Source organism: Zootermopsis nevadensis, unplaced genomic scaffold (assembly GCF_977971745.1).
Source record: "Zootermopsis nevadensis isolate Lab colony 2312 unplaced genomic scaffold, Znev_1.0 Znev_ptg000016l, whole genome shotgun sequence".
Classification (NCBI taxonomy): Eukaryota; Metazoa; Arthropoda; class Insecta; order Blattodea; family Termopsidae; genus Zootermopsis; species Zootermopsis nevadensis.
Genome location: NW_028259148.1, coordinates 11,382,993 through 11,398,465, shown reverse-complemented (window position 1 = coordinate 11,398,465; position 15,473 = coordinate 11,382,993). Strand labels below are relative to the sequence as shown.

Below are 15,473 nucleotides of genomic sequence, written 5' to 3'. Positions count from 1 at the left end.
CTACTCAAGTTTGTGAACTAATAATAATTACTTTATTCCACAAAGTACACTGCTCGTTGAAGCTTAAAAATGCCTCGCATTTCATGGAACCAATATACTAATAATATGACGATGAATAATCTCAACCAACCACAAAGACATTGGAACGCGTTGAATGTCCTGTTCACATAAGCCTGCCATTGAACCATCTTCACACATTATTTATTTAATACTCACTTCTATTTCCCAATCTTTCAGATTTATAAACTAAAATTTTCCTTGCATTTATCGGCTGCTTGCTTTGCTTTCCATTAAATATTCATATAGCATTCTTTTCAGTGGGACGAACGAACTTGATTCATTTCTCCGTTTTATTCTTACGTGAAACAGTTGAAGGTGTAACAGAAAAAAACCGATCGATTTCCACCCCTCTCACATCTCTTCTCCTCTCACCATCTCACACACACACACACACACACACACACACTCTCTCTCTCTCTCTTTCTCTTTCTCTCTCTGTTGTCCAGTAACTGACGAGAAGCGGTTTCTATCTCACTAGCCACCATATTTCTTTCACCTGTGTGTCTCAGTATGAACTGAAGTTGGCGAATGTAGAGCGGTCCCAACACACATACACACCTCCCCCCCCTCCTTCCCCCTCCCCTAAGCTCTTTGCAAGACGCAGTGCTCCCAACCTGCCGTTACACTCATAGGCTGTTACAGATTACTTCTGCAGTTGCCACATGAAGAATTGTTTTTAAAGAGGTGGGAGGTATGTAAAGGGGTTGTGATAAAAGACACAAAACAGGATTTAGAACGTATATAAATGTGACTACAGTCGCACTTCTCCTATCAGTTTGTGTGTGGATTTTCTGTAAACAAGTTCTCCAAGACTCACAACAATGGACATAGCCAAGGTATGATACAAAATAAATGAACGTCAAAAACAGCAGAATTTTGTGATTACTTTGGTTTGTTATAAACGTTTCGTAACATTTGTTATGTTGTACATTTAGCTTCGTGTTTTTGTTGAGCGTATGTTATGAAGAATATTGTTCAAGAAAATGAGGATCTTTCATGTTGAACTGTGACAATTCTTTGTTTTATGTATGGCTATATTCAACTCCTTATACAATGATAACATTTCTAAAACACGTCTTTTATATTAAACTTTATTCATAATACTTATTATCAGGTTAGATATTAGCGTATCAGCACATTCATTCAGTCGGTGTTCAAATTACATAAAAAAGTATGGAAATCTGAATAAATTTCCGAACCTAAAGAAAGTTTAGTGGTGGAAAACAAGCTTCCTGGAATTAAAAATATATCTGCTACATAACGCATAATTCTTTTTAAACTACCTTGTAATTCAAACTCTTTACATACAATCTGGAAGGTTAGTCAGACTGCATTTTCTTGTTACGTAAACCATACTTTTTTAAAAATGTGACACAACATGGAACGTGTCTACGATACTAAATGCAGAGGTCATTATATCGGACATGTGCTTTAAATCATAAAACTAAAGATGCATTACCCATATTTCTTGCAAGAACTTTCATAAAAGGAGCTGTAAAAATTCGTAATTTTATAAAAGTAAGGTAACACCGGGATAATTACATAGTTCCGTGTATCCAGCCAAGATATTGCCACTTAAGTCGAGAACTGCAATGTTTGCAGAAACACTGACGAGATTTAAATTAATAAAGCCACTCAAACAGACCTTAAGCGTCAACCAGAAGACGCATGAAGTTAATAAGATAATGTTGGTAGTATTTACAGCAAAGCAACTAGCAAGTAGCAACAGGCGACAAGCAATATCACATCGCCTGTGCATTCACACCAATGTAATAAAGTTGCTAGTTTGTGAAAAATGTCAGTAAATGAACTGATAATGTAATAGTGCGTGTTGTGTAATTTGTACTAACCAATATTTTGTTGTTTGTGAGTAGCGATGCGCTGTAAACAAAATAGTTAATTGAATAAGGCAATCAATAGACTGATGAAAACAAAACCCAACCATAGCAACATGTGATATGTATCGCTTTGTGATATAGCAGGAAAGTTGCTTTCAACAATGATTGTTTGTCACTGAGAGACAATTTTAAAAGCCATGTAGTTATCGTTCCGGTGTGAACTATTCGTATTGTAATGAACGTGTTTCTATAAGCGATATCAATCATTTACCTCTCGTAGCTTGTTACTAGTTGCTTCGGTGTAAATTCTGCCCATAACCATCTGTTTTATTAATTCTTAGACTACAATAATTTGGAATTCATGCCGAAAATTGGGGCAGAAAGAGTGGATGGCAATCCTGCTTCTTATCCGAGACGTACCAAGTTCAAATCCGGGCCCGAATACCGCCGTCCCAGATCAAAATTTTTCGTACATTTTCTCAGTTCCTCAGACAATACTCGATTCGTACATTAAATTAGGCCACGAACGGTTCCTTCAATATCTTATTCAATTTATTTAACATCACATCAATCAACGGTGTAGAGTCCGAGCTACCGACAGGGTAGTTTAATAAATCACTAATCGATAGAGAAATCGAATATTTCTGTCTTCTGGGTTGTCGCCCTGATGACGGACGCAGTATGACCTCTGAAACGTTGGCAAACATCGACCAGACTACACAGCGCAACGAACCAGAAGACAGAAATCTTCATACTCACTTCTGTGAAAACCTCAAATTTTAGATAGGAGAATCATTTGAAATTATCATTTATTTGCCATCTTTCAAAAATTCTATCTTTACGCACAGAGAAAAATAACCTTTATTACCTGCTGTTAATTCATTGACGTAGCCACGGTGGTCTAGCGGTTAGGACGCTGGCCTTGTAATCCTGGGGTCTCGGGTTCGATTCCAGGCGGTGCCCGAATTTATAACTTGTGTTGGGCAAGGCCGTGGTCTAGGCAACACGGAGTTTTTCTCCGGGGGCTTCCCCGGTTTCTCCGTGGCATCCCATTCACACACAGAAGAAGGCAATGGCAAACCACTTCTGGATCATCTGCCAAGAACGTATATGAACAGGTCCCAGTCCGAGAAAAGGATGGAAGGATCCTGTTCATATGGACCTGTCGTCAGACAGAACACTAAATAATAATAATTCATTGACAGTATAAATAGAATAGAGCTGTAAAATAATTCATGGAAGGTGCAACAAAAGAGAGGCAATTAATATTTTATTGCGAGGTAGGGAAAAACAAAATAAGCATTGGATTAGAATAGTTGAAGACTGGTATTTGGAAGCAAATCGATCAATCCAGAGAAGTTTTGAGGGGAAAAGACGCCCTCAGTATAGAGAGGAAGAGGATTCCATACGTATAGCTACTATTAAATTCAATTAAATCTTCTTGCCCGCCAGACAGCCATATGAGGTGGTCGCAAAAGATTGACGTTTCGAGAACCGCCTCGATTCTCATCATCATGTATCTGACGTCTGCCAAGCCCAGGAAGTCCTAGGCATCTGATGAGAAGGAGTCGTTTATCGAAACGTCGGTTTTTGCGATGGCCTTAGAAGACTTCACTGAATTTAGTTGTGGCGAAGGCTGTAGATGAATATTATCGAATTGTCCTTCAACTGAGAAGGGCAAAAACAACGTTATAGAAGTACATGGCTTAATTTTAAGGAAGACGTAGCTTATAAATCGTACTAATGTAACAGAGTTAAGAAATATAAGAAGATTCTTGTATAGAATTGATTATAAATGGGAGAAAAGTTAGTAATATATACGTACGTACGACATCTCACCTTAGATAAATGGTTGATTAAATTTAGTAATACAGTAAAAAGGACTGAAACCAAATTTGTCACCTCACATTAAATCCGCGTTTCTGCAATTAGCGGCATTAACTGATAGAGTCTTATTTTATTATTTAGTGTTCTGTCTGACGACAGGTCCATATGAACAGGATCCTTCAATCCTTTTCTCGGACTGGGACCTGTTCATATACGTTCTTGGCAGATGATCCAGAAGTGGTTTGCCATTGCCTTCTTCTGTGTGTGAATGGAGTAATTGTTGGGATGCCACGGAGAAACCGGGGAAGCCCCCGGAGGAAAACTCCGTGGTGCCTAGACCACGGCCTTGCCCAACACAAGTTATAAATTCGGGCACCGCCGGGAATCGAACCCGAGACCCCAGGATTACAAGGCCAGCGTTCTGACCGCTAGACCACCTCATCTTATTATTTATTTAGTGTTCTGTCTGACGACAGGTCCATATGAACAGGATCCTTCCATCCTTTCCTCGGACTGGGACCTGTTCATATACGTTCTTGGCAGATGATCCAGAAGTGGTTTGCCATTGCCTTCTTCTGTGTGTGAATGGAGTAATTGTTGGGATGCCACGGAGAAACCGGGGAAGCCCCCGGAGGAAAACTCCGTGTTTCCTAGACCACGGCCTTGCCCAACACAAGTTATAAATTCGGGCACCGCCGGGAATCGAACCCGAGACCCCAGGATTACAAGGCCAGCGTTCTAACCTCTAGACCACTGTCTTAAGGACGTAAATTGTTTCATTGTTTCTCTTTACCGTCTTTCGACGACATTTCTCTCTTTCTGTCCTCCAATCTTACACAGCACAAAACATAATTCCTTTCCAGTAAGTTTTGACCATTTTTTTTAATTAAACCTACTGTTACGTATCAATGCCCTGGTTATCCCTTAATCTGCGCCAGTTCAATCCCACATTTTTTTTATCAATTTATTAATTATGCCCTCAACACAGTACATACAAGTTCCTTATCGGTTTTTACAAGAGATTTCAACGCATTTCTTTGTCCCCCATGTACGTTACAAAAACCGTTTGTTTAAGAATGTTCTTGGGTTTATCACCAAAATAATAATCACGAGGTCTTATAAATTACGACGTTCTCGGGTAAAGGAGTTCAGTCTAAAAATTAATAAGCCAATCATGGCTCCTAATTTAGGTCCTGTGTTTTATGTTACTTTAATTTAGCAAAATTTTTGTTTCAACTTGAACTTTATGTATAAATAATATAATCATATTTCTAAAAAAAAAAAAAAAAAATAATAAACCTGAAATAAACACGAAAGAACTGTCTGAAAATTGTTATTCGTCTGAAGAACATTTGTCGGTTATTCCCCTTCGCCTTTGTACCGGTGAATTACTTGGCGAACAGAAATTACAGACAAAAATTGGTTTGTGTTGTCAGAGACAGATTGTTGAACAATTAATTGCATTGTATGAATCGGATTTTACAAAATTAAAATCAACCTAAACCTTCACATCAGGAAATAAAGATTTTAAAAAATTTTCTACGTCTTTTGCGTTTTATTACAGTCCCATGTAATTTTCTCGGGCATAAATATGGAAACTGAATTAAGAATCAAAATCATGTTTTTAGCAGTGCCATATTTTCCGACACTAAGTAACATTCACAAATAGTCTGCAAACTACATTATTTTATGTGATTAAGAAAATGGGTTGTTGGCTTCCTGATGGTCAGCTATATTACCAGAATATCAAGTCTAAGTCTTTTTTATAAAACAAGACGAAAGACTTTTACAGTTGTCTGGAGTATCCTACGACATATATTAAAAATGCATTCTTCGAGATTTACTGGAATATCGCTGTCCTGTTAGACACAAACTCATTACAGATGATACAAACTTTTTTCTGTTCAACTAATCACACTGCGTGAATCAGAAAATAGTCGTGTTTTGTCTCGCATTTCGTTGACAACCATAAATAAAGCTGCTTCAAACACAATTTCCACACTTTAATAATTTGTATGTACTGTTTTCAACTACGTGTATATGAGTAGTTGTTATGATAAGCCTATCTGTCTCTTTAGGCGTGTTTCTTCGGGGTATATTTGACTCTGGGCAAAAATTATTGCAACAGATTAACTTCCATTATTTTGTAAAAATTCCGGCCATGAAATGTAATATGAAGTATGTAAAGGTTTTTCGTGTCAGATACATGAAAACAAGGCAAAATATCGAAAAAATACAAATGACCACTAGGAGTCCGACAATATGCAAACTATAATGAATTAAATCTTAAAAGATTTTTATAAGACATAAGAACTGGTGTGAAATCGCAAATAGTTCATTATTAAATTCCATTACGTTATACTTAAAAATACATTAAGAAACGATTTAACGCAAAACCTGGATGTCTAATAGAGTATTATTTTGAATAAGAAAACGTAATTACTGGGCACGCATAAACAGGTAGAATTTGGTTTCTCCGCTAAACAGGATACCCATATCTTACGTTTATATAATTTATAAAATAGTGTAGTTGCGTCATATTGTGATTTATTAAATTAAAATTAAATTATTCAGTAATAAACCTTGATCGGATACGGTAATACTTCTGGATCACCTCCAGACACAACTGTGTTGTCTACTATTTCATCTCTGACCGATGTAAATATCAAAAGCATCACTTCAAACAATAAAGTTGATCCATTATATGAAAATATCTGGACACGACCTCCAAAAAATTACACTATGAAAAATTGTAAAAAATTGTAATTGAGTTTTAAATTTAATATAATTTTACACCTGATGATGGTTTAATAAAACCGAAACATGTTGTAACTGTTCCAATTGTAAATCGATTATTCGATATGGAACACAGAATGATATTTTAATTATTTTAATTATCTTATTTTAAATACATTGTGATTTGACGGAATAACCAAATAATTTAATTTTAATTTATATAATTTATTTTATGTTATAAAAATCCCATACAATATTTATATTTCCTCCAGTTTTCTCATTAATCAAATGCAAATTGTAACTTTTCTGTTGCTCTATTTAATTGAGGGGACAATCATATGTGTGCACCCTTCGTTCAAAATGTGTGCAGGCAACGACTTATATGTGGAGTGGCCAAATGAGTCAAAGGACTTACATTTTCAAGGCATTCGACCCAGAATTTCAAAAACTTAAAAATTATACTCTTAAAACATAACAAGGCATGTGGAAAAACCTACAAGACATCAGCTGATCCCCAAGAGCCCTGAAGAAATATTTAATGACCGTCAATGGTGATATACTAAAACTATAACATTTTGTCATTGAAGTGCTGAAACGTGGGTCAAAGTTACGCCAGTTGACGGCACCACTTAACGAATGCCGATAGAAAACAGCAGTTTTTAAATAATTTGTAAAAGAAACAGACTAACTATTACATTTCTGTAACTGTGTGTCCAAGCTGTGCAAAAATTCTCAGATTTTAGAGTATGCTGAATAAAACAATTAATTTTTAAACCTTTTTATTCAGAAACTTGCAAAGTAAAATTCGTTATTCTTATCCTTTAAGGCTTAATTTTTAAGTAATTTCCAGTCCCGAAAATATAGCAATTAAAAACAAATATGACCCTCTGGAGAACTGAACGAACCATCACAATATCGTAAAAGTCGACTTACGTTCTAGTCAGGACAATGGTAATTAGTCTGTCGATCATTTACCGAGTTGTAATGCCTCCATCTTTAAGGCGTTTGTGACGTAGGCACTGCGATGCGCCTTGAGAACCTCAAAATTCAACAACGATCAACAACAAATATCATTTCACGTTCCGCATCGAATAATCGATTTACAATATTTTATATTTTATTATCTTATTAAAATTGTGATTTGACGGGAAATATTAAAATATTAAAATAATAATCAGATTTGTTAATATTCAAATAGTTTTTCTTTTTCATTCTACCTGTAAACTTGCCAACTTCCATGACAGTCTATATAACCTTCCCAGCAAAGTTGTGGAATGTAGAAAATGTCACACTTTGCACTAATTCAGAGGAAGAAGACATTTCTGTTGACACAAAGGAAGACAGTAATTTTATTCGATTTCAGGACGCATTTGTAAAGCGCTTGAACAAAAACCACGTGGTTAGGGAATGTAATTTATGTAGTATAATACGTTTAAGAGAACATGTTGCCTGCGGCCGTTATCTGAAATGGTTGGAATGCTTTAGATACCTGAATTAAGTCAAGTACAATACAACTCCACTTCAGTCAGAAACATTAAGGATGGATTAGCTTAGTATTAATTGGATGCTGTTCTCAATGATGCAATCAGATTACATGTGCTGACCTGATATGCTCTCTTATCGTGCTACATCTCTTACAGTGGCTTAATTCATTTAACCTGCGTTCAAGCCCAGTGACATTAATGGATCTGAAACATGTGTCTTACAACGCAAATACGCTGTTTTATTAGGAAGCAATTAGGCGAATTCGCAACCCTGCGGAGCACATATTAAAACTACCCGTCTGTCCGTCCATCAGTCTGAATGTTTGTTAGCACGGAAAATTTTGAAAATGGCTAAACTAATTTCGATTTGATGGTAAGGACTTTCAATAAAAATGTTAGAAGCCTGCATAGCTAATTTGGTTTAAATCGGACAAAAATAACGAACACATTACATGAAGCCTTAATTGCGTTCTGTGCGCATAAGAAGTTGAGTGGGGGAATCCCCGAGTGGGGAATCGACACTCGACAGGGAATATTTTTAGCAACAATGAGACTGAAGGTCCCATTCTTGTAACACTGTCCCTCAAAAATTACCTAGGATCTCATTATTACAATAATGACCGAAGGTCATAGTTGGAACAATTTGCTGCGAAACAATGACCTCTGATCACATTAATGCAATAATGTCCTACGTAATGTAGTGTGAAGAACACTTTCGAAAGTTAGAGTACTCCAAAGAGTATACGATTTTAATCTTGGACGGCTAGTAACAGGAAGTCGAAAGATTCTGAGCCATTACACTTAATCTGCTCGTACTCTCTGCACTAATGGAACGATTAGGTAACTGCAATTTATATAGAGGCAGAAACAGTCATTTGGGTCGTGACAACCCCAGGCACTGGATACTGGGTACGACCCGTTCTTCAAGTGCCTGAGTACTGCGGGTCCCAAATTTTCGTTGGCTCGATCTATAGACATTCGACAGGACTCCTTGGACGAGGGGGCCCGTCGAACAACACAGAAAACGCGGACAAACATCCATGGCTTGAGTGGGATTCGAACCCACGGTCCCAGTGACCAAGCGGTACAAGGCCCGCGCGGCCACTGTGACCCCACCCCAGGCACACGCCAAGGTTATGACACTAACTGAACAGATTCGGAATGAGGACACGTCAGTCAAGGGGGTAAACAAATATGTCTTTAAACAAAGACAGAGAAATTTACATAACACAGCATCATCACAAGTCGTTTTTAATTATTTTTGACTGAGAAACAAGACAGATAAAGAGTTATCCGCAGTTCTTATATCGTATCAGGACTTCCAGATTTACTAACTCTGTTACCACGTTGCCCTCTTCACGGAAAACGGTTCAAATAACTTATTTCAAATTGTTTGTTTATACAAATGCTTCGTGCTTTCTTAGTTTGATTTATAGAACTAACGTTAAAATCAACTATTTATGTTGAGTTGATAGAGTCTCTGTATCAAGTATTAGCGAGTTTCTTTTCTCTGTGGAGAACGCAAATTGTGTAACATACCAAACGTTTCTATTTCATGTAAGTTTACGTAACACTGGAATTGTTTATTGATGCATATGCACATATTATGCTTAATCATAACTCGAAAATTGATTCGCCAATTTGACGCAAAATTGGCATATTTATACTTTGCAAGAAAAAGTGTATATAGGTCAAACGAGAGGAAATGGCCATTAGTGAGGATGGTTTCTGTAAGAGAATAACGACGCTAAGATCAAATTTGTTGTTACCGCGACAAAATTTGTTATCCTTATTGCATTTAGCAAAAAAAAATACCAATGTTATAAAGGAGAGCTGTATTGTGTGGCATTCACGTTTTAAAAATGGCCGAACCTCTGTCGATGATGACGAGCGTTCTGGACGACCATCTTCGAGCACAACGCCCGAAAATGTTACGAAGATTCGGCAGGCCATTCACGAAGATCGACGTCGTACCATCAACGACTTGTGCGACATTGTTGAGATAGGCTATGGGACCTGTCAGTTGATTCTAAAGGAAGAACTCCACATGCGACTCATCATGACAATGCGCCAGCGCACACCGCCTTCAAAGTTCGGCAGTTTTTGGCCTCAAACACCATGGCCGTCATCCCGCACCCTTCTTATTCGCCGGATTTAGCTCCGTGTGACTTCTTCCTCTTTCCAAAGATGAAAATTCAGCTAAAGGGAAGGAGATTTGAGACGATAGAAGAGATTCAGGCAGAATCGCAGATGGTGCTTGACAGGCTGACAAAGAAAGATTTCCAGAGATGCTTCCAGGCTTGGCAGCGGCGCTGGGATCGTTGTGTTCACTCCCAGGGGAACTACTTCGAGGGTGATGGATGAATTTAATACCTGAGATAAGTGTACGGGTTTTTATACGCGCAGTCTTGAAACTTTCCGATCGCACCTCGTACAGTCATTTTAAAAGTTTTCAGTTTAAATCAGCATTTAAACTCATGAAGAGAAGAGTTAAGATCGTGTCAAGTAGCTACTTACACTGAGTGACGGAAATGTTTGAATGGTATTACACCAGGGTTCTGTTTTACTGAAGGATAAAACGCCAACCTTTCCACGTAATAAGTCAATCCATTAACAAGAGCTCGTACTGAAGTTAAGAAAAGGCAATGAATAATGAAAGGTTTTGAATAAAATGTTCAGAAGGGTCCCAAATAGGATTTGCTGAAAAGATACTTCCCGTCGTCTGAAACGACAGATTATGCAATTTTAACTTTTTTGTTCAGTTTCTGTTTATATGAAGTGAGTTGTTAGGTTCGTAAAACGCTCATTAACGACCAGCTCTGTTAAAATTGTTCTCCATGTTTACTGCAGGTATCGATGCAAAGGGGAACTTTAATTTCGTGTTCTCAGCTCAGTTTAAAGACCTAGACAACCGCTCGTTTCACGGGTCATTAATTTTTGTGACGGATGAGCGGAAGCCACTTTGTTCTGCAACAAGCGTGAAACAAAAATAAACATAATTTAAAAGCGTAGTTAAACGACCTTAAGTAGCCAAGTAAGGTGTAACAGAAGAATATTTCAACGTAAGACGGCTGTTGGGAAGTTTCCACATACTTTCCAGAACTTGTGTTGGCAGGAGCATTAGGAATAGTTACGTGTAAGTTGCTTCTTGTCTGCAGATTCTTGACTCGCGCATTCAAATTAAAAAGAAGTCACCAAGTCTGGTTCTCAGGGATACACTTATTCCATAATTGGCTTACACACTTTTAAAGCCATGTTTTATTATTTACTTTCGTCTTTGACCGTCTCATGTCCTGACCAAAATTTTACCTTCAGCAAATTGATCTCTCATTTGCCATGAAATTTAAAATAATGAGAAACCTTATTTATATTAGAAAAGTCTTATTTTATCGTATTCTTGGAAAATACATTACGTCAATTTTCCAAAAAGTGCTTCGAGTCTGTAAAAATTTGTATTGAACAAATAATAGTCTCTCAGCTGATAAAAAAATCCCTGTCCTTAATGAAATCCGAAAGTTCATTACCGTGTTCGACACTGGAGCCTATCCTGAGCCAGATTAATCCAATTAATATTCTAAAGCTTCCTCCGTCAAACTTAGCCTCAAAAAGTATTTTGTGTTTCCACATAAAATTATCTGCGTACCCGGCATATCAAATTCCAAAATAAATAGTCATTTTCGTTGTTAGGCCCTTCCAAAGAATGCGTCAAGAGTCCGATGTGTTCTCAGACATTTCTATCTGTATAAGCTTTTCGTGGTTACGGGGCAGTCAGCTTTCCGCTCAACCTCCAAGCTAACATTAAACTTCAAAAGTTTAGTACATAAAATTAATGTGTGTATTATAGACAAATAGATTACTTGTAAATTGTTTAAGTGATAAACAATACTTTTATCAAAAAAGTGATGTAATCATAAGCTTGTGTAAGTCTCGTAAGATATTTAAGCTTCAAAAACGTCATTACTTTATATTGGTTACTGACTTCGTAGCTTCCTAGGAAAGAGAACGTATGCCTTTCTTCCAGAGGACTTCTGGTCCCTGAACACAAGCAAAGAGAGAGAGCAGTCAGTTCAACCAGTGCTGAAGAACGCGTTCACCACTGGAAAACACCGAACATCGCGGAGGAGTGATTATGTATCTATCCTGTTTCTTATTCGGAAGGCCCTAGGCTCACATCTCTGCCGAAGACCGACTGTCCTGAAGAATTTTATGAATTATCCTCAGTCCCGCTAGGCAAATGATGAGCAGTCCCTTAAATTATCCCACGATTTCTTCTGATCTGTTATTCATTAATCGCTTTTTCATTTTACTCTGAATAATCTAAGTTGTTGTCAGAGTCGTTCAGTGAATGATAAACAAATGCCCTAGAATACCCGTTAAAATTTCAAGGGCGGAATTAGAGAAAATGTAATCAGTCACTCATATCACACGTATTTCCACTTTGCGGAAAATCAGCCAGACAGACGTCTTGAACGTGATTGTTTGAAAGCTTGTATTGATTTATTAACATTGAAAATAACTTTCATGAAGAAATTGCAGGAAGATTAATTTGGAGAAAGCTTGCAAAAATTCATTTCTGAACTTCATCTTCCAGTCTCTGTGTACTAAAAGTGTGAAATTTTCAATCGTACCTCTTGTTCTGGTGAATGTGTACGGATCTAAGAGAGATAAAGCAGCGAGAAGTGGGAACAATTGTAATATGAGGGGTTTCACAGTTTGTTCTTTGCGTCATTTGTTATAAGGGTGAACAAATAAAAGAAGAATACATAAAAACCTAACAGAAAAGAGATCAGTTGCAAGACCAAGGCTTAGATGGATCATATTAAATTGTATCTCAAAGAATCTTTTGTGGATTCATAGTTACAGTAAGAGAATTCTTGAGGAAACGGTGATGAACCCTTGGACAATGTTTAAATTGGTGAAAGGGTTATGTAGCACTTATTGGAAGAACTGATGATTTCGTACACAATGTCATATAACCTGAAGACAAATTACTACGAGAGAGAAAGAGGTGAAGACGGGAGGATAATATTAAAATTAACCTTCATGAAAAGAAAGTGATGATGGAGGTCGGGTTCATTATATTCAGCGTAGAGTCCTATGGTTGTATACTGTGAACACGGTAAGAAATCATAGATTCTATAAGAGAGTGGGAATCAGTTAACTAGCTGAGAGAATATTTACTTCTGTGAAAGAACTCTGTCTTGGTACGATATAGAAATTTATCGTATTTTCTATTCATTTTGAATATCAGATATATTACAAGACTGTTATAGTTACTACGCACAAATAAGTGTGTAATGTAACACGGGTATAACGAGGAAGCTCGAGTCTTTTATTGTCAGAAAAAAGTTTCAAAAATCTAACTCATTTGTCAGGCGCACAACCGGTTTCGGGTGCCAGAGGGCACGACAGCCTTATAAGGCGAGAACGTTGCCGGGAAAATGAATTAGTACAAACACTTTCGAAACGAAATGTGATCAGAATTGCTGGCTGTTTCCCGGTTCGCCTAGCTTCCTTAATTATGCAATTATGGACACATTCCTTTCGTTGCTGGCGTCACATGAAACAATTCGCCACCTATTTACTGCTCAGCCTGAAACTACTGCAGAAGACCGACCCACCTTGCCTTCAGGGGCTGCAACTTCATAAAATAAAGACCAGATGGACGTGGCTATAACAACTGTGTGATGAGACCTGAAATGGCCCGAGTATCAATTCGTTGAAGTGAGACCGACTTCGAACTCGCTCTGTTGTTAATATGGGCTCAAGATGCGCACACTAACATGAGGACCCGGTCGGTTCAAACCATTAGATTCGGCTACGATTCCGTAATATTGGGTGGATCTTAGTCTGACTTCCCGGCCAAAATATTAGGTGATTGTTTTGGAGGTCGTAATACTTCAATTATTTTTTTAAATATTTTTATTTATTAATTTTCTTTTATTCACATTTGAGAACGAGAAAACAGAATTTTGTTCCTCTTTGAAAATGTTAGAAACAAATTTCTCCTTTCCTGTCTGCAGGATGAGTCAGAATTTACAAAAGGAAACACAAAATTGCACAGAGACATTTGAAAAAAATGTATTAAATGCGACATATGAAGAAGTTGTTTGAAACTTCTTAATTCCTTTCAAACCTTGAAATTATTTAAAATAATTTATTCTTTTTAGAATTTTAACAAAGAACGAAAATATTTAAATAAATGTAGAGTTAACATTTAAAATTTTACTATCTCCAAAAGCCGTTTTTACATATCGATTAAATATACCTCATCAGGAATCGAATCCCAGCCGCCCACACTTTAATCAAACACGCGCCTAACTGAATCATTATGGGCATCTTGAGGACCCTCCCCTTTGATGAGAATTACGAAGCAGCAGTTAAGGAAGTTCAAAACAAAACTGCGTATTACAAAGAAATGGTTGAGTGTCGACGCCTAATGTTTTGGCCAGGAAGTCAGAGGACGATCCACTTCCATATTGCAGACCCGGAATCAGAATCGACCAGGTTCCCTTTTAAGTTTGGTCTAGATCTGTAGAGATAAACCCGAGAGCAAAATAAATAATGTATGTACTTTCAGATTTATTTCTTGTGAAAGATAATATAAATACAAATTATATTTGCAGACTAAGTTAAGTCAAATTAATCCATTCGGTTCCACATATTTTTGTACTTGTCTCCAGTCTGGAATTGTAGCAAATAAAATATAACTAACTACAGGGTCTGGTGGAGGGCTTTGGTTAATTCGGTGATGAACTTTCGGGCTCCCTAAGCTATCTAGTTAGTTAGTGAGTATTGTATGGGCGTAAAACAGATTCTCGAATTAAGGAATTAGAGGAGAATATTTGAGAAATAAATGGGAATTGAAAGTTTGTAAAAAGAACTGCTTAATAAGATTTTCCTTATTTCCGCTCTTCACAAAATATTATTAGTTTGGACAAATCGAGAGGGGTAAGATGAGACCCCTTGACAAACAAGGCTGAATGAGGAGATAATATTAAAATGACTATTACATTAACAAAGTGTGGTGGCGTTTACACGATTCACGTGGCTCAAAGTAAAATCCAGTTGAGGACTCTTGTGAACAAGGAAACGAATAATCGAGTTACATGAAAGAATGGGTAATTTATTGAATAACTAAGCAACTATCAGTTTCTCAAGGAGTTGCTCCATGGAGCTTGGAAGGGCGTTGGTTCGAGGCAAGTCGGCACCTATTTCGAGTGAGTAGTTGGCAATAATTACCGTCTGCTACAACGGTTATAATATTAATTATAAATATATAGAAATAATTAAATAAATATTATAATTCATAATGCGGGTGAATATTATTGTCAGTTAGAATATACAACCTTCTCGAAGGTATCGCCAACTTTTCGAAGACAATTTGACGGGTGAGGAGGCTTGCGTGCTCAAATGACCCTTAGGGCTATGCCGGCCGGAGCTTCGGCTCATGGTAGGGTCACCCAAGCCGGACAGGTCTAAGGAGATGCGCTAGACTAAGAGTGATACCCTGGTCCTCCAGGTTGGG

At 37.3% G+C, this 15,473-nt stretch overlaps 1 protein-coding gene across 1 annotated transcript in view; it reads left to right on the top strand.

Annotated features, from left to right (window-relative positions):
* Positions 1-715: 715 nt before the first annotated feature.
* Positions 716-15,473, top strand: part of LOC110835132 (uncharacterized) — a 52,833-nt gene continuing 38,075 nt past the window's right edge. Inside the window, exon 1 of the mRNA XM_022075054.2 lies at positions 716-896. Coding sequence (XP_021930746.2) covers positions 882-896 — 15 coding nt within the window. The 5' untranslated portion in view covers positions 716-881. The remainder of the gene's footprint in view (positions 897-15,473) is intronic.